A 25,002-nucleotide genomic window follows, 5' to 3' on the forward strand; every position below is an offset into this window, starting at 1 on the left:
TGAATAAGTGCTTGATCATGGCAGCAACAAAGATGGCTCTATTTAACTTTCAGTCGTAAGCATTGGTATTAACAATGAGTTCCACTTGGCCATTGTATACAGAAAAATACAAGGAAATGTTTTATAACTAGCATGCCCATTATATTTCATGTTGAAACCCAATGCAAATGGAATCATGCAACTTTATGAAAGGTAAGTTAAAATACTGCTTTGTTAGATGAAGTTAGGCAGTGAGTATAAATTAATGATTGTGAGTTCTACTGCACACCTTTAACGACACAACAGTCAAAATACACTGATTTAGAATTTTGTTTAGAGGTTTAGACACTTACAAATTTGGGCGGCGGCACTGTCACATTTAGACTGCTCAGACTAACATCATGGCCATTCTGGGCACACGCTACCAAGCGTAAAGCCACATAAAAGCCCTAAAATGTAAAGAGAGGGTTAAGTATGAGAGGAATTAATGAATAATCAACAGAACTGAATCAACAAAAGCATGACTCAGATACCTGTTTATCCAGGTAGCCTTTGCCTTCAGGGTCCGCCACATCCCAAATCTGCAGAGACCAACACAAAGGGTTAGATGAAGACTGTACTCAGAGACCCTGCCTCACCCCTGACAAACTTAAAAACAGAGATACTAATGCTCAGGTGCTGTTTTCATCCCATTTTTAACCCAGTAACAGCATTAACTGCACAAAACGTCAGACACTCAGTCTACTCAAGATATCGGGCGCAGTGGTTAGCACCGCAGCCTCACAGCTCCAGCGACCCGGGTTCAATTCTGGGTACTGCCTGTGTGGAGTTTGCAAGTTCTCCCTGTGTCTGCATGGGTTTTCACCAGGTACTCTGGTTTCCTCCCACCACCAAAGTCTTGCAGGTTGATAAGTAAATTGGCCATTATAAATTGCCCCTAGTATAGGTAGGTGGTAGGGGAATTGAGGGACAGGTGGGGATGTGGTAGGAATATGGGATTAGTGTAGGATTAGTACAAATGGGTGGTTGATGGTCGGCACAGACTCGGTGGGCCGAAGGGCCCGTTTCAGTGCTGTATCTCTAAATAAATAAAATCAATTCATAAGTGATTTAAAGGTCCTTGGAAGCTATAAAAATATTAAAGGCAAGAGTTTTCACAGATTTATACTAAAATATTCTATACTGCCAACTTCAGCACTGTAAAAAGCTATTGGAACACATCTATTGGAAACAGTATGGCTCCAGGCAACCCCAGGGCAGCAACAGAATGAGTCAGGACCTGCCTAGATTAATTTTGTGTAAACAAAACCAAGCACCGTTCTAGAACAGTGCTGTGTCATTTCTATAAACAGAGCTGCATTTGCATGGAGAACAGCAGTCTAGAATATGCTTGCATAAAGTGCAAGGCCACAATTGCTCACAGCGTTCATCAAGAAAGCATCTGAATCACAGCATATCAGGAGTGGGTTTGTTCCCATCTGCAGCGTCCGAGAATCACAACCTGGACTGCAATCGGGGTGTCACAAACTGTCGCAACAACCCCGGGTTAGGAAGGAGGCATTCTACCATGGTTCTTACAGTAGCAATGGTCAAATAGCCTGCCAACACATTTAGTCAAGTCTCACAGACGACTTGTGGTCACTTAGGAATGCTCGACAGCAATGGAACTGCATGCCAGCAATGAGTTAACACCATTCGGACAAAGGGAGAGTAGCCAAATAATAACATTGTATAAATCTACGGGTAACTCCAGTTTCCTGTACAAATATCAAAAAGTAACTAGTATAAGGATGACACAATCACAGATTTATTACAATTCTAGATATTCCTTTGGTGCAGGGAAAAAGTGCAGTGTCATCAGTTTTACAAAGTTACAGACTAGTGTCACGTTAGGAAGGTTGAATGCAAGCTTATTTTTGTTGCAAGATTAATTGCTGAAAGTAATAACAAGAGAGTGGCCCAAGGATACATTTTTACTAATATTCAAACTCAAGTAACTGTAGGTGTCTTTGGGGAGTCACGGCCCAAGTATTATTCAACATAGTGGCAGCATGCAGGCTTTCAAAAGCCAACAGCATTGACCTGAACAGCAATACCATGGAAAGGACAGGAAACCTTAGACTGAAACCCCTCAGGTTACTTCTGAATTCCTCGTTGTGACCAATTTCTAATTGCTAATGGCGGAGGGCGAGTAAGGCGAGAAAGTTAGCCCACTCCTGTGGGAAGCCAAGAAGCAGAGGTTTGCGAAACACATCTTGCCTCACTATATCACAAGCAGATTTGGAGAAACCCAAGAGTCAGGTCTTCATATGTATGCTGTGAGCAAGTGCAAACTATTTGACTACAGTGGCATCACAAAATTCTCATTCTCACCGACATTCAAACGCGCACTTTCCAGCAGAGGGTCTGGTGCTCAGGAGCAGGATAGCGGGATGATTTTTCTCCCTCCCTAGCACCCATGGTCACGACACACAGGATAATTCTAGCAGTCCTTTTGCCACGAGTCCATCAGATCAACTAGCTCAGCAGACTGGGATCAATCCTTGGACTTTGGACTTTAATAGCCACTTCCACTATTGGCAGGACCAGCAGTTACACCCACGAGCCATACAAAAACAGTGAATGGCTGTAGAATCTTATACAACAGGCTCTGGCAAAATACTAGTCAGTCAAATTATTTTACAAATCTTAGATACAGAAACAAATATATGATTCTAACCATAGGCCAATCACTGTACAAGTATGGAGGTGTGGGGAGGAAGATTCACAGAACCAGAAATTATTCACCGATAAGACTTCAGAAGTTTACTCACAACCTTAAATGGATTCAAACACGTATTACAATTTCTACGTCTCAATGGTCTGACTGCCCCAGGATTGCATGATATGCATCTCATCCCTTGTCAATTTAGTACAGTACCTCAATAGAGTACTGCAAATAGGACAGGATAGCAAGGACAAAAGCTGCAGAGTTTTTTTGGAGCTTACACATCCATCCTCTTTAAGCGGTCACTAATATTCTACAGTACAAGAATGTTTTACACCAGCAGATCATTCAGGTCTCTCTGCGAGGAGATAATATCTGCATCTGTTAGATAGCAGATTTAAACAAATATAAACACAGGCTTTCATAACAGCAGCAGTGTGCAAGGGTGGAGAGATCATACTGAGGACATTTTAATAAACAAGCTTTAATTTTCTGTCCTAAATTTCAGTGACCTCCTCCCTAACTTGCTTTACTGCATTCATAAACTAATAATAGGTTGTAATAAATGTTTTAGCGAGCACTGTACTCACACAGCATCTGCTTGAAGGGCAGTCCAGTGTTTAATCAGCTGTAAATACACTGTAGAGTGGGGTACTTATCAATATGGACATGAAAGGTCCCCATTTCAATCAGGGAGTTCGTAGATCTCAGCTGGGGGGAGTAATAAGAGTATTAAATTGACCTAGCAAAAAAGAGGAGGGAGGGAGAGAATTTTTTGTGCAGTGAGGTGTTATGCCCTGGATTGTACTTCCTGAAAGTATGATAGCAGATTTAATATTAACTTTCAAAAGGGAATTGCGTATATATGTGAAAAGAAAAAATTGTTCGGCTTTAGGGAAACAGCAGGGGAATAGGATTAATTGGATAGCTCTGTCAACGAGCTGCCAAATATGATGGGCTGAATGGCCTCGTTCTGTGCTGTATCATTCTATGAAGATGAGATGGAAAGGGAAGAAAAGAGAGAATGAGAACCTGAAAGCATTTCGCACCTATGGAGTTGAAGCCAAGTACTTTAATCTTCTTCTTGTCCAATATAAGCATGATGGAACAATCATTTTGATGCAATTATGAAGCTGTAGCAGATAAACTCAAGGAATGCTGGCTTTATCCCAGTAATGCCTACTCCTTCAGCCAGCATTCACTAATCCAATGGAAATGACTTTCTGTTAAAGGAACAGTGAAGTACTTTTTTACTATGTACTAAAGTATCTTACACAGCAGGCTGACAGGTTGGAGCTATTATATGCCATTAATCAGTTACTGCATACATCAGACATGCAAGCCTCAGTATTCTGTCCTTTACTGACTAATTCATGACATTTGGTGTAATATCCAAGTTACTTTCTCAGCATCAGACTCTTTAAAAAAAAAAAACTGGTAGTGCACTAAACGACCTGGTTTAGTGTTTCTTCCTGAACAGCATCCCTGTCTCAACCTGTGAGCACTGACCAGGCCTCAGTGGCGGTCACAAGACAACAATGTTAGACTACACCTGGGGTACAGTGAGCAGTTCGGGGCACCACACCTTAGGAAGGATATATTGGCCTGGAGAGAGTACAGCATTGATTTACCAGAATGATATCTGGACTCCAAGGGTTAAATTATGAGGAGAGAGTACATAAACTACATCTTTATTCCCTGGGATTTACATGGTTATGGGGTGCTTTGATTGAAATTTTCAAGATATTATGGGGTAGATACAGAAAAACTATTTCTGCTGGTTGGGGAGTCTAGAACTAGGGGGCATAGTCTAAAAATTAGAGCCAGACCTTTCAGCAGTGATATTAGGAAACACTTCTACACACAAAGGGTGGTAGAAGATTGAACCTCTCTTCCACAAAATGGCAATTGATGCTAGATTAATTGTAATTTTAAATCTGAGATTGATAGATATTTGTTAATTAAAGGGATATAGGACAAAGTCAGGTATATAGAATCATAGAATCGTTACAACAGAGGGAGGTCATTCGGCCAGTTGAATCCATGCCATCTCTCTGCAAAAGCATTTCAGCTAGTCCCACTCCACCACCCATTCCCCCACAATTTTTTTTCTCTTCAGGTGCTTATCCAATTCCTTTTTGAAAGCCACAAGTGAATCTGCCTCCACTACTCTCTCAGGCAGTGCATTCTAGATCCTAATCACTCGCCATGGAAAAAATGTTTTTTCGTCATGTTTGGTTCTTTTGCCAATCATCTTAAATCCGTGTCCTCTGGTTCTCGATCCCTCAGCCAAAAGAAACAGTTTCTCTCTATCTACTCTGTCTAGATCCCTCATGATTTTGAACACCTCCATCAAATCTCCTCTCGACCTTCTCCTCTCAGGAGAGCAACTCCAGCTTCTCCAAACTATCCTCAAAACTGAATTCCCTCAGTCCTGGAATCGTTCTCATAAATCTCTTCTGCACCTCTCTAAAGCCTTCACATCCTTCCTAAAGTGCAATGCGAAGAACTGGACACAATATTCCAGTTGAGACCAAACCAGCATCTTATAAAGGTTCATCATAACTTCCTTGCTTTTGTACTCTATGCCTGTCTACAAAGCACAAAGGATCCTGTATGCTTTTTTAACCACTTTCTCAAACTGCCCTGCCACCTTCAATAATTTGGGCACATATATCCCCAGGTGTCTCTTTTCCTGCACTCACTTTAGAACTGTACGCTTTAGCTTATATAGCCTCTCCTCGTTCTTGTACCAAAATGTATCACTTCACATTTCTCTTCATCTGCCATGTGTCTGCCCATTCCACCAGCCTGTCTATGTCCTCCTGAAGTCTATCACTATCCTTCTCGCTGTTTGCAATACTTCCAAATGTGTCATCTGTAAATTTTGGATTTGTGCCCTGTATATTCAAGTCTAAGAAAAGAAGTGGTCCTCGTACCGACCCTGGGGAACACCACTGTATACTTTCCTCTGGTCCAAAAAACGACCATTTACCACTATTCTCTGTTTCCTCTAACTCAGCCAACTTCGTATGCATGCTGCCACTGTTCCTTTTATTTCATGGGCCTCAACTTTGCTGACAAACCTAGATTGTGGCATTTCATCAAACGCCTTGTGAAAGTCCATATGCACCACATCAACCACATTAACCTCATCAACCCTCTCTGTTAACTCATCAAAAAACTCAACAAGTTAGTTAACACAATTTGCCTTTAATAAATCTGTGCTGGCTTTCCTTAATTAACCCACCCTTGTCCAACTGACAGTTAATTTTGTCCCGGATTATTGTTTCTAAAAGCTTTCCCATTATTGAAGTTAAACTGACTGGCCCATAGTTGCATCCTGTTTTGAACAAGTTGTAACATTTGCAATTCTCCAGTCCTCTGGCGCCACCCCATATCTATGGAGGATTGGAAGATTACGGCCAGTACTCCCGCACTTTCTGCCCTTACTCCCCTCAGCATCCTCAGATGCATCCCATTCAGTCCTGGTGACTTATCAAATTTAAGTACAGCCTCCTCTTCATCAATTTTTAGCCCATCCAGTATCTTAATTACCTCCACCTTCACTGTGACTTTGGTAGCATCTCCTTCCTTGGTAAAGACAAATGCAAAGTACTCAATTAGTACCGCAGCTATGCCCTCTGCCTCCATGCGTAGATCCCTTTTCTGGGCCCTAATCCGCCCGCCCCTCCTCTGACTACCCTTTTAATATTTGTATGCCTGTAGAAGACTTTTGGATTCCCCTTTACATTCGTTTCCAGTTTTTTCCCATACTCTCTCTTGGCCTCTCATTTACTTTTTCATTTTCCCTCTGAACTTTCTGTATTCAGCCTAGTTCTCACTTGTATTATCAACCTGACAGCTGTCATACGCCCCCTTTCTCTGCTTCATTTTACTCTAGCTCGTTCGGCGCCCAGGGAGCTTTGGCTGTCCTTCCTATCCCCCTTATGGAAATGTACCTCAACTGTACCCAAATCATCTCTTTAAAGGCAGCTCATTGTTCTGTTACAGTTTTGCCTGCCAATTTACCTGGGTCCGTTCTCAACCTACTGATATTGGCCCTCTCCAATTTAGTATTTTTACTCTAGCTTGCTCCTCGTCTTTTGTGTGGAGTAAGTTCAAGCTCAGCCATGATGCCATTGAATGTGGAACAGGCTGGACAGGTTAAAAGGCTACTCCTGTTTCTGTTCCTAATGTACCCTTCACTTCAGCTCGCTCCTCTCCAATTCAAATAATACTAACAAACTTGTCCCTAACAGAATGGGTGCATTTCGTCTGTGCAAACCAAAAATCTTGAGCGGTGAGAGACCAGAGCAACGAGGACCACTACCTTATACTTCAAGTATATAACTCTAATTTTGGTGTCAAACAAAATAAACTCCATACACAATTACTCCTTCACAACTAAGAAACTCCTACCAGATCCTCCAATTCTCAGTTACACCGACTAATTTAATGACGCTAGAAGCTGAAAGCTAATCAATGAGGATTAAGTTAATGCAGAGTTTTGCATTAACCCTAAATTAGTTCCTCAAAATCACTGTACCATACACTTATTTTTATAATTCACATTACAGGGCTGAACCCAGATTTGGTGTTTTCTCCCCACTGATAGTAATCAGGGTGAACTTAGGTAATGCACTTTGTCTCACAGCTGTGAAGACTTTCACCAAGACCAAGGAGGAATCTGTTACTACAGAATCATCAGGAAACAACCTGCCATGGATTCCTAGAAAAGTGTGTTTTCAGTTTATATCACACAACGTTTGTTTAGCCACAGTGACCTCAGCAATTAATTACTCTGGCATCTTAGCACTGAGGTTACACATTTCAAGCAAATATGCTCAATATTACCTCCTGTAATTGTAAGTATAAATGCAAGCATTCTATTCTCAGGCTCATAAAGCATTACTTTAATGAAAGAAACCAAATAACACACCCTTCTTTAACAAAAGGCAACTTTACTTTGACAGTTATGGCAAACTTCAAAATAAACTGCATAGGTTTATGCTCCCAATTACAGATGTGCTTTGAGATTCCTCAGCACATTTAAAAATACATAACTGGCCACTGCCACTAGAGGGCAGAGACGATCAGCCAGAAAAAACATTTATAAGGCAATGGCTGCATTTCGGTGGAATATTCCAGGATACAGCCCTACTATCATTTTATCCTCCAAGAGAGACAACATCTGTGTGCAGGTTAAGAAAAAAAATGCTTTTAAAGTACAATTTGTGATCTTTACTGTCATGAGATTCTTCGTGTTATCTTAATCAACATAACAAGGTATGTGAATTCCAGTTCCTTGAAGATCTCGAGAGGGTTTATTAATAGCTACACTAGCACATACAAATACAGAGCAAACTATATACAGAACCTTTGTCTGGGGTGTTACAGTGCAGAGTCACCATGGCTTCTAGTCACATGACCATATCTTGGTACTTAGCGCATTAGTATAATGAGTTCTTAAAGGGACATCACTCTTAAAGCGATTATACAATATCCCCTTTCCAAAGACAAGTCTCATACACTGCAAGTAAAAACACACAAAATTGGACAATTTCAAAATTCATTATACAGGAATACAGATTATAAAATTTACACATATAAAGATAGGAATTGTGAAATTTACGAGTGCAGAAGCTTAAAGTCCATATATCGTTTTGGTGATTTGGCAACTCTTCCAGATCTTGTTATGGTATAACCCTCTGGGGATGTGAATTTGTTCTTGGCTTGCAGACGTGTTGTCAATGTGTTGGCTGTTCTGTTGTTCCATCACACCCTCATCGTCAAAGTGTGTTCTTTCGAGTCCGCTGTGCGCATTTGGAGTATTGTACACTTCTCCTAATTGGCTTCAGTTCCTCCCCAACACTGCTCTGCTAGATGTTGTAACTTCCCAAGACCTAGGCTCACTGCATACTTTGGATACCTCTGCAGGTAACCATGCTCTCATTGTGGGGTATATAACCCTTACCCTTTGGTCCTACGTGTAGTTGAGGTAGTTCTGCCCCTGCATGTCGGTCATGCACCATCTTCATTCTCCCTTGTTTTTTGAGCAGTGTCTCCTGCATCTCAGAGAATGTGGACAAATTGATGGCTTGGTAGAATCCTTCTCACTTGTCTGCCAAACATGATCTCTGCTGATGATGGCAAGCCCATATCCATAGGTACAGCTCTGAGGTGTAGCATGGCAACACGAAAATTGTCCTACACTTCAGGACAAGTGCTTTAACTGTGCAAACCATTCGCTCGGCAAGACTGTTAGATCTAGTGCAATGTGAAGACGTCACATGGTTTACGCCCCATTTGACACACATATCCCTGAAAGGTCTGCCTGTGTTATGTGGCACATTGTCAGAAATAATTTCTTCAGATGCACCGAATAGACTAAATATGGCACTCAATGTGTCTGCAACAACCGCGCTTGAAGTGTCTTTTACCTGTCTGACAATTGGAAATTTAGAGAAATAATCGGTGACTAAGATAAAGTCATCTCCATTCACATTAAACAGATCAGTGGCGATTTTGGACCAAGGGACTGACAGAATCTCGTGAAGGTGTAGAGGTTCTTTACTTTGTTGTGGCTGGTGCCTCTGGCATGCCTCGTACATCCTCACTGACTTTTCGATGTCACCGTTGATCCCCGACCAATCAACAGTGTCTCGTGCCAGTTGTCTTGTTCGCTCCATACCCATATAGCCTTGGCGAAGTTGTGATAAGATGTCCTGTCGAAGAGCTTTGGGTACAATCACTTGTTTTCTCTTGCAGGTTACACCTCTCGAGATACCGAGTTCATCTCTATAAGGCCAAAAGCATTTGAGGGTTTGTGGCACCTCTTTTACCATATCAGGCCAACCTTCTATAATGACTCTCCACAGGGCCTCCAGTTGTGAGTCATTGGCTGTTTCTGATTGTAGTTGGTCACCTGTGCTGACCAAAATGCAATAATCAATTTTTGGTACATCCTCGACCTCAATGTCCATGCTGTCTAGTTGTAAATCCAGTGGGACTTCTTCATTCTTGATTGGATTTGGCAATCTGCTCAGTGTATCCAAGGTAACCATTTTGGTACCCAGTTTGTAACAGACGTCCAAGTCGTACCCCCAGAACTTTCACTAAAGGCACTATAGTCGAGGTGGTGCACTTGTCAATGGTTTGCACAAGATCATCTCAGTGGTTTGTGGTCGGTTTCCACAGTGAACTGCTTACCGAACAGGTAGGTGTGGAACCTTGTGATCCCAAACACCAGAGCAAGTGTTTCACAGTCTATGTTTGAGTAATTGGATGCTGCTGAGGATAAATTTTTGGATCCAAATGCAATTGGCTTGCCATCCTGCAGGATGCATGCTCCTAGCCCTTTCTGTGAGGAGTCGACTTCCAGGATTGTCTTCTTCCTGGGAACATAGTACTGCAGGGTACAGGTTTCTGCTCACAATGCTTGTTTGAGAGACTCAAACATATGCTGATGGTCCTCCTACCATACATATGGTACGCCTTTAAGAGCTCTCTCAATTATGATGCTTTGTCAGAAATGTATGATGCCAAGTTGTTGAAAAATCCAAGATATCTCCGTAGATCATCTTTGCCCTGTGGAGTAGGCATATACCTTACATCTTCAACTTCACCTAGGTCCGGACGGATTCCGCAACCTGAATAGATGGAACCAAAGAAACTGATCTGACTTACATTCACCTGGCACTACTTGCTGTTAAAAATGAGCCCTTCATGACGAGCTACTTCCATTAGTGAGTGAAGATTTCGATCATGTTCTTCTTTGGTTTTGCCCATTATCGCAATATCGGCAATGCATATACATCCAGGCACATTTTCTATAATTCTGTCCATATGCTGCTGAAACAGATCTTGACTGACAGATAAGCCGAAAGGTAGTCTCTGGAAGCAGAATCTTCCAAATGGCGTTCTGAAGGTGGTGACTTCCTGAGATTCCTTAGCCAGGTGTACCAACCAATATCCATGTTTAGCATCCAACGTGGAGAAGAATTTGGCTCCTGTGAACATGGGATTCAATTCCTCTAGTGTTGGAATTTTGTGGGGGCATCTCTTTAGGGAGAGGTTTAGATGCCTTGGATCTAGACAAACCCTGATTGCTCCAACCTTCTTTAGCACACACGTAATTGAGCTGCACCAGTCTGTGTGATGATGCACACGACGGATGATGCCATCGCGTTCCATGTCATCCAACTCACGCTTAAGCTTTCCTTGTATATGCACGCTGCACTTTCTGGGAGGGTCGATTGACGGAATTGCGCCCTCTCTGAGGTGCGGTACTGCATCGCCTTTGAAATCTCCTGTGGCGTCGAATCTATCCAGGTACATTTGTTGCAAGTCCTGGACTGAATCAATGCAGAGACCCTTGGCCTCTTCTGCTGTAATGGGTACCTTGGTGATCTCGTGGATAGTCGCGATGTTGAGGTCCTTACACGCTGGTGGTCCTGTCACTGTTGGTCCGCTCGTGTCTACCAGGTAAAATATTTGTTCGTTCCATGCCAACTTGCCATAGCTGCATTGCATTGTTAGTGTTTCAAGGGATGAGCCACCCATTGTATGCAATTAACTTTGCAGTTGTTGGTTGTATCATTAATTTCCAACAACCCCAGTACATATCCTTCAGGATTAGGACTGGTAGGATATCTGCACTAGCTCCCGTGTCAATCTTAGTCCTGATGGTGTGTTTGCCAACTTTCTTTGGGCACATGATATTAATAGTAGCAAAAGTTTCCAGTTGTTTGACTTCATCAACACAATGGGCTGAATAGAGGAGGGCCGCACGCCAAGGAGCAGCCGCGATTCCAATCGCAGCGGCTCATTTCAATAGTCGCGGCAGGCTACCCCTCCAGATCACATGGAGGGGGCCCGCTGGCCACCCGCAGCAATGACGTCCGCTGCCTGTGTGCAGACGCTGACGCCATTTTTAAAGGGCTGTTAACCCTACCAGCAAATTTAAATACTTAAAGAGCAATTAAATGAAATTAAATAGATACATCTCCTTTGCTCCTCCCCACAATATCAATTAAATTATTATTTGCTCTTCCCTCCCCTCTCAAAACACTGACTTTTACTATCTTGACCTTTGCCCCCACAACTGCACAAACTTTAAACTATAACCCTTCCCTCCATCCCCTACACCTAAGACATTAAGTTGATCCCTTCCCCCTCCCGCACTGAGAAACCTACCTCCTAACCCCTCCCCACTAGTGTTGCGCCTCATTTCCCTGAATGGGGATCCGAAGTGCTGCCCACCAGGATAAAGATTGGGTCAGGACGTCAGGAGATTCATTAATGCAAGTGTCTTAATTTATTTAAATATTTAAATTGCATTCCTGTTGCCGAGCGGTTGGGGGGGGTGTGGGGGGCCGCCACAAGGACTCGCCACCACCAGCAATATCGGGATGGGGCCTGCCAGCGTCAAGGTCCGTGGTGGGCCTCATCTGGGGCCATCTTCAGGCCCCCCCCCCACCCCATCCATGCCACGGATCCAGACGTTGAGAGCTCTATAGAATCCAGCCCAATGCGTCAGGTTCACAATGTGAAACGCCTGCTCATCTTCTCGCTGAGAATCGCTCCACTTTGAGTCTTGTCTCAGGTTTATCTCGCTATGGACTTTGTGTATCAGTTTGCATTTAAGCAGGTCTCAGGTGCTCTCCTTGCTGCTGTTGCCCTGCTGCTGCAACTGTCTTCTGTTTACCTGTGCCTTATTGTGACTTCTGGCTGCGTCTCTGGAGCCATATTTCTTGCGTGGGCGGGCCCAGTGTCCTTTTGCAATGCACACCTTGCACAGATTTTGAAATGCAGGACAATTTCGCAGTGAGTGGGACAAACCACTCTTGCCACACAGCTTGCTTGCTTTTTGTGAGTTGGTTACCGTGCCGATACGGTCAGCTGCACCTAATGCTTACAGATTCTGTTGTCCAGCTACAATGCCTTCATATTTCCTGTCATCTTCTCACAGCGCATCAATGCTGTGACCTTTCTTTTTCCCCCAAAGAGGTCTTTTTGAAATGCTTCAATAGGTGTTGAGACAATCACCAGCTCCATTATTCGCTCCGACTGCTCAGTTTCTGAAAAATCGCATTCGCTGCCCTTACTACGGCATCTATTGATGAATTGATCTATTGATTCCTATGGCTGTTGCCTGGAGGACATCAATTTCAGACAAGTTCTAAAATTCACTCTTCCCCAAAGCTGATCTTCTGGTACTTTCCATATTTTTGCGGAATCTTTCTAGTCCTCTTCAGATAAAACAGAGGTATTGATTCTGTATAACCCCTCATTTCCAACTGTTATCAGTATTTTCACAGTCTGTTTCTCTGGTTCTGCAACCACTTGGTCTATGAAATAAAACTGCACTCTTTGTTTAAAAAATTTGAACTCAGATAGGGTATCAATGGCCTTCCAGTTCATCCTGGGAAATTGGATATCCATCCTTCTGCTGTTCTTTTGCTTTCTTCTGTATATTTAACTTTGTTCAGCTATGTGTGTGCCTTCAGCACTATACTTATTATGAAGTTTCTATTTGTGGCTTAAAACCTGTTTTAGAACTTGTTCTATTAACTCTGTGCTGTTCCCCCTTCAAGAAGTTCTTTTTTTAGGCTAGCTGCTTTGATGGAGTGTAACAGGTGCTTGACACTGTTGTTTTATTTCCTTTCAGCACTTTGCTTGTATGTTGATACAGCTGGTTGATAGGCAATTCAAGGGTTTCCCCCTTTGCTTTTTTTTGCTAGAATTTATTTACCTTCTTCACTCTTGACTGGTTTAATGATTTTTTCAACTGGACTGCTTCAATGGAGACTGTAGGGTGTGGGGTTTCTGCGCTTTTTTTTTTTAACTGTTGGACTTGTTTTTTTTTTCTTAGTTCGAGTGCTTTTCAGGGTTTTCCCCTCTCTTCTCTCGTTCACACAGAGCCTTTAGAAAATGAATTTTTTAAACTCTTCAAAGGCTTTTTTTTAAACCAGGATTTCTCGATCGTCGGCACAATGACTCACCCGATCGCTTGCTTTTCAGCCACGCTTCTGTTCCATGGAGCTTTTCTCAGCCTTCTAAGGGATGTAGCTTTCTTTCACTCTTTTCTGGTACTTGTTTTAAAACTTCTTCACTTGTTTGCTGTTTTAACCGTGGTCTTCAAGGTTATATCTCGTCTTTTCACCACTGCTGCCAACATATCATGAGATGCTTTATGTTATCTTAAGCAACACAATAAGATACATGGATTCCAGTTCCTTTAAGATCTTGAGGGTTTATTAACAGCTAAACTAGTACATACAATACCTTTGTCCAGGGTGTTACAGTGCAGAGTGGCTTCTAGTCACATGACTACATCCCGGTACTTAGCTCATTAGCATAAAGCGATCATACAACATTTACTGCAGTATGGTCAAAGTTGTTTGTTTGAAATTAGCATAAAAACCAGCTTCACGTCTCTATCTGCTTCCACCACTCTCAGTTGTCTGCAACTATAAGCTTACTCGTCCACTCATTTTCACAGTCCAAAATGGATGGGGACAATGCAGAAGTGCTGCACATTAAGTTTATACTGTACACAACACTGAGCCGAATTACAATGTTATTACGACCAAGGCAGGAAGAGTGTACTGTTTATTCTAGTTCCACTTCTCCACAGGTAACAACATATATTTAAATTTTTCCCACTTACCGATACAATACGGTCAATCTCTCGGACTATTTTTATCCCAGAATAAAACACACCAACCAGGTTTGTTTAATAAACAACGAAATTATCAGTTTATTATAAAACAAGTCTTAACCAGTAATGAAGCAAAGCATAAACACACAAATTGAAATATTAAAGTTCCCTTTTTACCTTAGTCTCTCTCTCTCACACACACACACATACAGGTTAACGAGAAAATTAAAGGGATTTGCGTTTTAGAGCTCTATCACAAAAAAAGTGAAAAAACACTTGGGTTAAATACTTTCTAATTCTTGAAGAAAGAGAAGATATGGAAAGATGTCCTTTGTTTTGGTTTGACGTCCCAAATGCGTATAGACAGCTGTCAATGAGATCTTCCGAGAAGAGTTCTTTGCAGGCGACGTTGAAGATCAGTTTGGTTAGGCTTCCGGGAAATGCAGCAACAGAGGTTTCAGAGATAGACCTGTCAGGAGGAATGCAGCCACAGTTTCAATCTGCTTCTTACACTTGATTTTCAGCTCCTCGAGAGATGGAAAACTGACAGGCTTTTTCCAAACTGCTGGAAGAGACCGAGTTGGGGTGATTTGTTCTTCTTGGCAAGTTTTCTCCAACTGTCTTTAAGAGACATTTAAGAGACATCTTGACAAATATATGAATAGGAAGGGAATAGAGGGATATGGGCCCCGGAAGTGCAGAAGGTGTCAGTTTCGGCAGGCATCAAGATCGGCGCAGGCTTGGAGGGCCGAATGGCCTGTTCCTGTGCTGTACTGTTCTTTGCTCTTTGTCTTTTTCAAACCATTGTCCATATCCCAACTCACTGTCCAAAGCGAATCCATAAACAATGTCACAAGAGAGAAGCCTCCTGACCTGTATAAATCTTGAGCTGTCACTTCTCTGCAAACATCTTCTCCGACTTACACACTGCACAGTGGCTAGCACCGCAGCCTTACAGCTCCAGTGACCCGGGTTCGGTTCGGGGTACTGCCTGTGTGGAGTTTGCAAGTTCTCCCTGTGACCGTGTGGGCTTTCTCCAGGTGCTCCAGTTTCCTCCCACAGCCAAAGACTTGCGGTTTGATAGGTAAATTGGCCACTGTAAAAATTGCCCCTATTGTAGGTAGGTGGTAGGAGAATTGAGGGAAGGTGGGGATGTGAGAGGGAAAATGGGATTAATGTAGGATTAGTATAAATGGGTGGTTGATGGTTGGCGCGGACTCGGTGGGCCGAAGGGCCTGTTTCATTGCTGTATCTCTCTGACTCTATAACTCAAAAACAATCTCTGCTGGGTAATTTGAAGACAGGTGCCTTCCAGTAACTGTTTACTGTCCAGACCTCTCAGTAACCCTTGTAAAAAAAAACATGGACGACTTTTCAGTTTAAAACCACAAATCTTCAAAATTTGCCAAACAAAATGGAAGCACACATAACAACGTGCATACTGCTCTCCAAGCCAATAGTCCTTTCATGTGTTCCATTCCAGCGCTGAGGATCACAGACCTGAAATGTTAACTGCACCTTCCTTTCTCCACAGATGCTGCCTGATTTGCTGAGGGTTTCCAGCACTTCGTTTTTATTTCAGCTTTCCAGCAACTGCAGTCTTTGCCTTTTGTTGTCTTTCATTTTGAGATGCATTAACTCGCCAGAAATGTATGGTAACAATGCTAATGGGCGCAGCAAAGTCATTTACTTGATCAGTACCCTATCCACCACCTTAACATTCAGTCCCTCCACCACCAATGCTCAGTGGCAGCAGTGTGTACCATCTACAAGATGCACTGCAGCAACTCACCACCCATCCTTAGACAGCACCTTCCAAACCCGTAACCTGTTCCACCTACAAGGAGGACGACAGCAGATGCAATGGGAACACCACCACCTGCAAGCTCCCCTCCATGTCACACACCACCTGACTTGGAAATATATCACCTGTAAGGCCTGTGTCTGAAACCTCCGTTGCTGAATTTCCTGGAAGCCGACCCAAATTGATCTTCAATGTCGCCTGAAAAGCCAAACCAAAACAAAGGACATCTTTCCATATCTTCTCTGCTGCTGGACCAAAATCCTGGAGCTCCCTCCCTAACAGCACTCTGGGTGTACCCACATCAGATGGACTGCAGCAGTTCAAGGCAGCAGCTCACCTTCTCAAGGGCAATTAGGGATGGGCAACAAATGCTGGCCTCGACAGTGTTACGACCAGGTGAGAAATGTGTCTAGGGGTCCCTCTCAGCCTTCACCTGGTCTTACCATAACAGTGTTTAATTTTAAACACACCATGTTTTTAGCTTCCCCTTGGTGAATCCTTGCTCACTGCTTTCCAATTATAAAGCAAAGAAACCAGCACAAATAGGCATTCTTAGGTTTAAAGAAGAAAAATTGAAATTTATTAAACAAACTCTAATTCGGTTAACGCCTATGGTTACATGATGCGCCCACGCTAGCATGCATACGCGATACACACATGCAAATAGAGACAAAAAAGAGAAGAAAAATAAAGTGGACAAGTTTGAGGCAATATCTGAAGAGTTTTCGTTACGGTTCTTCTAGCTCACTGTAGAGTCCTTGATGGTAGGTAGATCTTGCTTTTCATTGTGGCCCAGTATTCTTCTTAAACCTTATTCTCTGTAGGAGACTTTTCTCTCTTGGGGTTCATGTGTCTTCAGTGAATTCAGAGGCATGTGAGAAAGAGATGGGAGCAGACAGGAGAGATCTTCTCAGTCCAGGTCAAACAGACACTCTCGGTTCAAACTGTTCGCAGGAAGGACGTTCCCGATGGTGGGGGAGTCCAGAACCAGGGGTCATAGTCTAAGGATATGGGGTAAACCTTTCAGGACTAAGATGAGGAGAAATGTCTTCACCCAGAGAGTGGTGAGCCTGTGGAATTCGCTACCACAGAAAGCAGTTGAGGTCAAAACATTGTATGTTTTCAAGAAGCAGTTAGATATAGCTCGTGGGTTTAAAAGCATTAAAGGGTATGGGGCGAAAGCGGGAACAGGCTACTGAGTTGGATGAACAGCCATGATCATAATGAATGGCGGAGCAGGCTCGAAGGGCCAAATGGCCTACACCTGCTCCTATTTTCTATGTTTGTACAATTCAGAAAAAACCCAGGTTGCCAAGCAGGTTAGTCACGTGACTAACTGGTCTGACCACATCTTGCATCACCTGAGCAGTCTCTGGAATACTCCTCTTACACACAACTTGGTGATCAAGGTCCACTGTGGGTTGAACGTGTCAGGGAATGGTCCTTTGTCCGTCCAAGCATCGTCTGTTACTATGCAAATGTCTTTTCCAGCCACGGTTGATCTGTTTAACAAGTCCTTTCTTCACTCCAGTAACACTTTAAAATCAATGTTCATGACAAAATTAATGTGCCATATTCTTAGCAGGTGGGGACCTAGTATGACACCTCCACACACTGCAGAATGAAATGCGATTTGAGAAAAGGCATATTTCATGAAACTGGTCGAGAGAAAATATAAGATACAGAAAAAAAAAACATGCATTTTTCTCATTCATTCACAAATCCTAAAACTTATTAAAAGTCCTCACTTTTCATCCCACCAGCCTCCATATCCAAAGGATCATCCTCCGCCATTTTCGCCACCTCCAGCGTGATGCCACTACCAGTCGCATCTTCCCCTCCCTTCCCCTGTCAGCATTCCGAAGGGATCGTTCCCTCCGCGACACCCTGGTCCACTCCTCCATTACCCCCACCACCTCGTCCCCGTCCCAGGGCACCTTCCCTTGCAATCGCAGGAGGTGTAATACCTGCCCATTTACCTCCTCTCTCCTCAGTATCCCAGGCCCCAAACACTCCTTTCAGGTGAAGCAGCGATTTACTTGTACTTCTTTCAATGTAGTATACTGTATTCGCTGCTCACAGTGTGGTCTCCTCTACATTGGGGAGACCAAGCGCAGACTGGGTGACCGCTTTGCGGAACATCTCCGCTCAGTCCGCAAGCAGGACCCTGAGCTTCCGGTTGCTTGTCATTTCAACACTCCCCCCTGCTCTCATGCTCACATCTCTGTCCTGGGATTGCTGCAGTGTTCCAGTGAACATCAACGCAAGCTCGAGGAACAGCATCTCATCTACCGATTAGGCACACTACAGCCTGCCGGACTGAACATTGAGTTCAATAATTTCAGAGCATGACAGCCCCCCACTTTACTTTCATTTTTAGTCATTTTTAGTTATTTTTTCTTCCTTTTTTTTGCATTCCTTTTTACATTTTTTGCATTTATTTCATTTCATCTTAATTTGTTCAGTTTGCTTACCCACTGTTTTTTTCAGGTTGTTTTTCTTCAGGTTTGCACTTGCTGATGTTCTATATTCAGTATATTCACACCTAATCTGTACTAATGCTTTGTCTTTCAAAACACCATTAACATATTGTTTGCCTTTGCTCCGTGACCTTTTGGTCAGCTATGTGGCCTGGTCCAATCTGTACCTTCTCCTTTGTTATCTCTTGCCCAACCCCCACCTCACTTGTTTATAATCTGTGACTTTTCTAATATTTGTCAGTTCCGAAGAAGGGTCACTGACCCGAAACGTTAACTCTGCTTCTCTTTCCACAGATGCTGCCAGACCTGCTGAGTGAATCCAGCATTTCTTGTTTTTGTGTCTAAAACTTATTAAAACTGTTGCCGCCGCCCCCACCCCCCCCCCCCCTCCCCACCGTTTTGGCATCCCAGTAAACATGTGGTTATTTTTTGGGGAGGTTTCTCTTCCGTTTGCCTATTTCCATTGCTGCCTAGGGTCTTTGTTCCTGCTGAGGTACTTTTTTTTCAGGAGAGTCAGTGGTGGATGGGTCTATCCTGAACTCTTTCAGTGCTTTGCTGAGTCATACAAAGGCTTTTGACTTTGGGGGATGTGTGGCTCTCATTGGTTCTGACTGTGGGGAAGGATTCTTTTCGAATCTCCCATTTGGCCAGAGGACACTCCTGCCTGCAGGTTTTGTGCAGACTCTACTGCGCTCCCCTGTGGCACTTCAACTAGGTGAGGCATCACGCTCACTGTTTCTCTGCTCCCTAGAGGTTGTTCTTTGTCCCTGCAGGTTCCTGTAAATGCTGTTAGCAACGCTAGTGGGGTGGTCTGCATTTACATAGGAGGACGTGGGGTCTAATTTTTCACATTTTCCGAGGTTGGCTGACCGGACAGTAGGGGTTTCATTCAGGATGCCTCCCGGACCTCCTTTAACCTGCCCTCTCGGTCACTTTTTCCACTCTCTTTCTAAACTTTTGCCAGCCTTGTGCCTGTCTGTCCCCTTTTGTTCTCGGCAGGGGTCCCTTACAGTTCACCAGTCCTCAGCTGGAGGGTCCTCCTAACACGGGTACAGGACTTAGGAGTGCAGGCTTCACTGCAGGTTGGTGTTTCCCCTCAACCTGGCACATGTGGCAACTCTTGCAGTACTCCACCACATCTTTGTGGAGTTTTGGCCAGTCAAATTGCTGTCTTATGTGGGCTTTGGTCTTTCATATACCAGTATGTACAGCCACTGTAGTCTCGTGAGCCCTTCTTAATATTTCTCTCCGGTACCACTAACTGGTGAACTGGTCCACTCCTTGCTCTCAGGTGTGTGAGGAGAACTCCATTTCTTCATCAGTACCTCATTCTTTAAATAGTAGCAAACAGGAACTCCCTCTGCTTCACTTTCAGACTGGGCAGCCTGTGCTAACTCTCACAATACTGAGCCTCAGCTAGGGAAAATCCATTTAATTCATTCCCTGGGTCTCCCTAACTTTCCAAAGAAAGTCTCGGACAGGCAGTGCCAATGTAGTCTCCTCTGGGGGAGCTGGTTTGATCATGGCCTGATCCACGACATATTCAGAGAAATTGCAGGGGTCCGCCTCCCACCACTGCCCGGTCTCTCTGACCTCCTGCAGTCTTTCACTACTGGGGTAGCTACCACCTTCACCCTGCCAGATCATTACCTAGGAGCAGGTCAGCCCCGTCCACAGGCAAACTAGGGACAATCCCTACAGTCACTGATCCTGAAACTAGGTCACACTCCAGGTACACTGCCCTTCAATATCATTCACCACCATTCTGGTGTTCATTGCACTCTCTGGGGGAAAGGTCAGGCCTTTTCCCAGTAAAAGGCAACTAGTGGCCCCTGTGTCCCTGAGAATTACAATGGGCTTGCTGGCCCCACTCAAGGGGTATGGGATTACCTTCCCTTCAAACACAAAACCCTGACAGCCCTCAGGAATTCTATTAAATTTTCCTGCACTTGCAGTCATAAGCTTCCTGGGTCTCTCTCTTACTGCAGTTAAACCACAGCATTTTCTGCTGTGCTTTCCATCAGGTTCCTTTCTTCACTGAGCAGGTTTGCCCTGATCAACCCCACAGGTTTTCCCTTTAGTTTCCAGCAGTCAGCTTTTAAATGCCCTGCTTTATTACAATGGAAGCACACAGGTCTCCAGGTCTCACTTTTACTCACAGCACCTTCCTTTTCCGCTAGAGGAGGGCTCCCTGTGTCTCCTGCTTTCCTTTCTCTCTCAGGACTCCACGGGTTCCTATCACCTTCCCACCCTTTGCCCCTTTCGGATTTGTGGGGGTGACTAGGAAAGGTTCTCCCCTGGGAAACCAACTTATAAATTGAAGCAAACCCATCAGTCAGAACGGCCACTTGCCGGGCTCTCTGGACCTGCTGCCCTTCTACATGCGTCTTTAGAGTGAGAGAGAGTGTTTAATTCCTCAAATAGAATTACTTCTCTGAGATTCTCATAGCTGAGCTGCACTTTAAGAGCCCTCAGCCACTGGTTAAAAGCCAGCTGCTTACTTCTTTCAAACTCCAGATAAGTTTGATTAGCTTGCTTCTTGAGGGTTGTAAACTTTTGGCAATAGGCTTCGGTAATTCATATGCTTCGAGGATAGCATTTTTGGTCAGTTCATAATTTGAAGAACTCTCATCTGGCAACAGGGAATAAACCTCATGGGCTTTTCCAGTTGGCTTGCTTTGTAATAAAAGAGGCCAGGTCTCAGCTGGCCATTTTAGCTGCCTTGCCAGTTTCTCAAAGGACACAAAAAATTCTTCTACATCCTCCTCATTGAATTTGGGAATTAGTTGAGCTAGTTTTAACAATTTTGTACCCAGCCTGGAATTACGCTCTTCCATATTGCCTATGCTTTCACTGGGGTTACTCTGTGACCCCCGAGTTAACTCAAGCCACTTCAGCTCTCTTTCTTCACATCGCGTCCGGAAAACTCTTTCTCTCGCTCTCTCCTGCCTATCATTTTCTTCATGTTCCTTCTGGAAGGCTCTCTCTTTCTCTTTCTTCCAATTCAAGTTTCCTCTGTTCCAACTGTATCTTTGCTAACAATACCCAGTCGGAGTCTGTTTCTAACCTAGTTTCTGCCTCTTCAGATTTAAGGGATAAATGGTTCGCCACTAGTCATAGAGTCATAGACAGCACAGATTCAGGCCCTTTGGCCCATCATATCTGTGCCAACCATCAAGCACCTAACTATTCTAATCCCATTTTCCAGCACTTGGCCCATAGCCTTGTATGCTATGGCGTTTCAAGTGCTCATCTGAATAATTCTTAAATGTTGTGAGGGATCCTGCCTCCACCACCCCTTCAGGCAGTGAGTTCCAGATACCAACCACCCTATTGTTGAATTTTTTTTTCCTCAAATCCCCTCTAAACCTCCTGCTCCTTACCTTAAATCTATGCCCCAGTCGTTGACACCTCCGCTAAGGGAAAAAGTTTCTTCCTGTCTATCCTATTCTATCAATGCCCCTCATAATTTTGTATACCTTGGGGCGGCACATTGGCGCAGTGGTTAGCACCGCAGCCTCACAGCTCCAGGGACCCGGGTTCAATTCTGGGTACTGCCTGTGCGGACTTTGCAAGTTCTCCCTGTGACCGCATGGGTTTTCACCGGGTGCTCCGGTTTCCTCCCACCGCCAATGACTTGCAGGTGATAGGTAAATTGGCCATTGTAAATTGCCCCTGGTGTAGGTAGGTGGTAGGGAATATGGTAGGGTTAGTATAAATGGGTGGTTCTTGGTCGGCACAGACTAGGTGGTCCGAAGGGCCCGTGTCAGTGCTGTATCTCTAAATTTTTTTTAAAAATTAAAATTAATCAGGTCCCCCCTCAGCCTTCTCTGTTTTAAGGAAAACAACCCTAGTCTATCCAGTCTCTCTTCATAGCTGAAGTGTTTCAGCCCAGGCAACATTCTGGTGAATCTCCTCTGCACCCTCTCCAGTGCAATCACATCCTTCCTATAGTGTGGTGCCCAGAACTGTATTCTATGCCTCAGTTAATAAAGGCAAGTATCTCATATGCCTTCCTAATCATCTTGTCTACCTGTGCTGCTGCCTTCAGTGATCTATGGACAAGTACACCTTGACCCTCTGTACTTCCTAGGGTCCTACCATCCAGTGTATATTCCCTTGCCTTGTTAGTCCTCCCAAAATGCATCACCTCACACATTTCAGGATTAAATTCCATTTGCCACTGCTCCGCCCATCTTACCAGCCCATCTATATCGTCCTGTAATCTAAGGCCTTCTTCCTCACTATTTATGACACCACCAATTTTCATGTCATCTACGAACTTACTGATCATACCTCCTATATTCATGTCTAAATTATTAACATACACTACAAACAGCAAGGGTCGCAGCACTGATCCCTGCAGTACACCAATGATCACAGGCTTCCGTTCGCAAAAATAACCCATGACCATTATCCTCTGCCTCCTGCCACTAAGCCAATTTTGGATCCAATTTGCCAAATTGCCCTGGATCCCATGGGCTCTTACCTTCTTAACCAATCTCCCATGCGGGACCTTATCAAAAGCCTTACTGAAGTCCATTTAGACTGCATCAACTGCTTTACCCTCATCTACACAGCTAGTCACCTACTTGAAAAATTCAATGAAGTTTGTTAGACATGATCTCCCCCTGACAAAGCCATGCTGACTATCCTTGATTAAACCCTGCCTCTCCAAGTGGAGATTAATCCTCTCCCTCAGAATTTTTTCCAATATTTTCCCTACTACTGATGTTAGACTCACCAGTCAGTAATTACCTGGTGTATCCCTGCTACCCTTCTTGAACAATGGTACCACATTCGCTGTCCTCCAGTCCTCTGGTACCTCGCCTGTGGCAAGAGGGAATTTGAAAACTTGTGTCAGAGCCCCTGCTATCTCCACCCTTGCCTCACATAACAGCCTGGGGTATATCTCATCTGGGCCTGGGAATATATCCACTTTTAAGCCCGCTAAAACAACTAATATTTCCTCCCTTTCAATGCTAATTTGTTCAAGTATATCACAATCCCCCTCCCTAATCTCTACACCTACATCGTCCTTCTCCATAATAAACACAGATGAAAAGTAATCATTTAAAACCTCACCTATGTCCTCCGGCTGCACAGACAGATTGCCACTTCGGTTCGTAATGGGCCCTACTCTTTCCCTGGTTATCCTCTTGCCCTTAATATACTTAGAAAACACCTTGGGATTTTCCTTTATCTTGCCTGCCAGTGTTTTTTCATGTCCCCTCTTCACTCTAATTACTTTTTTTTTTTTTAAGTACTTTCTATACTCCGCTAGGGCCTCCACTGTTTTCAGTGCTCCAAATCAGCCATAAGCCTCTTTTTTTTTCCTTATCCAATCATCAATATCCCTTGACATCCTGGACTTGTTGGTCCTACCCTTCACCTTTACAGGAACATGTTGGTCCTGACTTTCACTATTTCCTCTTTGAATGACTCCCACTGGTCTGATGTAGACTTTCCTACAAGTAGCCGCTCCCAGTCCACTTTGAGCAGATCCTGTTTTATCATATTGAAATTGGCCTTCCCCCAATTCACTACCTTTATTTCCGGTCCATCTTTGTCTTTTTCCATAACTACCTTAAATCTTACAGGGTATGGTCACAATCCCCGAAATGCTCCCCCACTGACACTTCTACCACTTGTCCAGCTTCATTCCCTAGGATTAAGTCCAGAACCGCCCCTTCTCGCGTAGTACTTTCTACATGCAGGCCCAAAAAGCTCTTCTATATGCACTTTAAGAATTTCACCCCCTTAAGTACACTCCCAACCAAGTGATTGCCCCCTTTTTGTTTTTAAGTTCTACCCATATGGCCTCATTTGAGGAACCTTCTAAGATAACATCCATCCTTACTGCAATAATTGACTCCTTGTTCAACATGGCAATGCCACCTCCTCTTTCACTCCTTCCCCTGTCACGCCTGAAGATTCTATTCCCTGGAATATTGAGCTGCCAGTCCTGCCATTCCCTCAAACATGTCTCTGTGACAGCAATAGTGTCATATTCCCATGTGTTAATCAACACCCTCAATTCATCTGCCTTATTAGTAAGACTCCTCGCATTAAAATAGATGCAATCCAGTCCTGCATTATTCGCTTGTGCCTTAACAGGTCTATATTTGCTCTGCCTTCCAGACTGACCCTGCCAAATTAGTTTAACACCCCCCGCGCCCCCCACCTAACAGCACCAGCAAACCTCCCAGCAAGGATGTTGGTCCCGTTCCGGTTCAGGTGCAACCCGTCCAACGTGTACAGGTTGCACCTTCGGCAGAAACAGACCCAGTGATCCAGGAAACTAAAGCCCTCCCTCCTGCACCATCTCCTCAGCCACGTATTCATCTTCCTATTCCTATACTCACTA

At 43.9% G+C, this 25,002-nt stretch overlaps 1 protein-coding gene across 11 annotated transcripts in view; it reads right to left on the reverse strand.

The window, feature by feature from the left end:
* The window catches only part of eps15l1a (epidermal growth factor receptor pathway substrate 15-like 1a), a 419,830-nt gene that overhangs the window by 325,956 nt on the left and 68,872 nt on the right, over positions 1-25,002 (reverse strand). For all 11 annotated transcript variants that reach the window (XM_068016623.1, XM_068016624.1, XM_068016633.1 and 8 more), the window contains 2 exons: positions 513-560; positions 333-428 (listed from right to left, as the gene is read on the reverse strand). In XM_068016623.1, the coding sequence (XP_067872724.1) occupies positions 333-428; positions 513-560 (144 nt within the window). The remainder of the gene's footprint in view (positions 1-332; positions 429-512; positions 561-25,002) is intronic.

This window comes from Heterodontus francisci, chromosome 36 (genome assembly GCF_036365525.1).
Source record: "Heterodontus francisci isolate sHetFra1 chromosome 36, sHetFra1.hap1, whole genome shotgun sequence".
Classification (NCBI taxonomy): Eukaryota; Metazoa; Chordata; class Chondrichthyes; order Heterodontiformes; family Heterodontidae; genus Heterodontus; species Heterodontus francisci.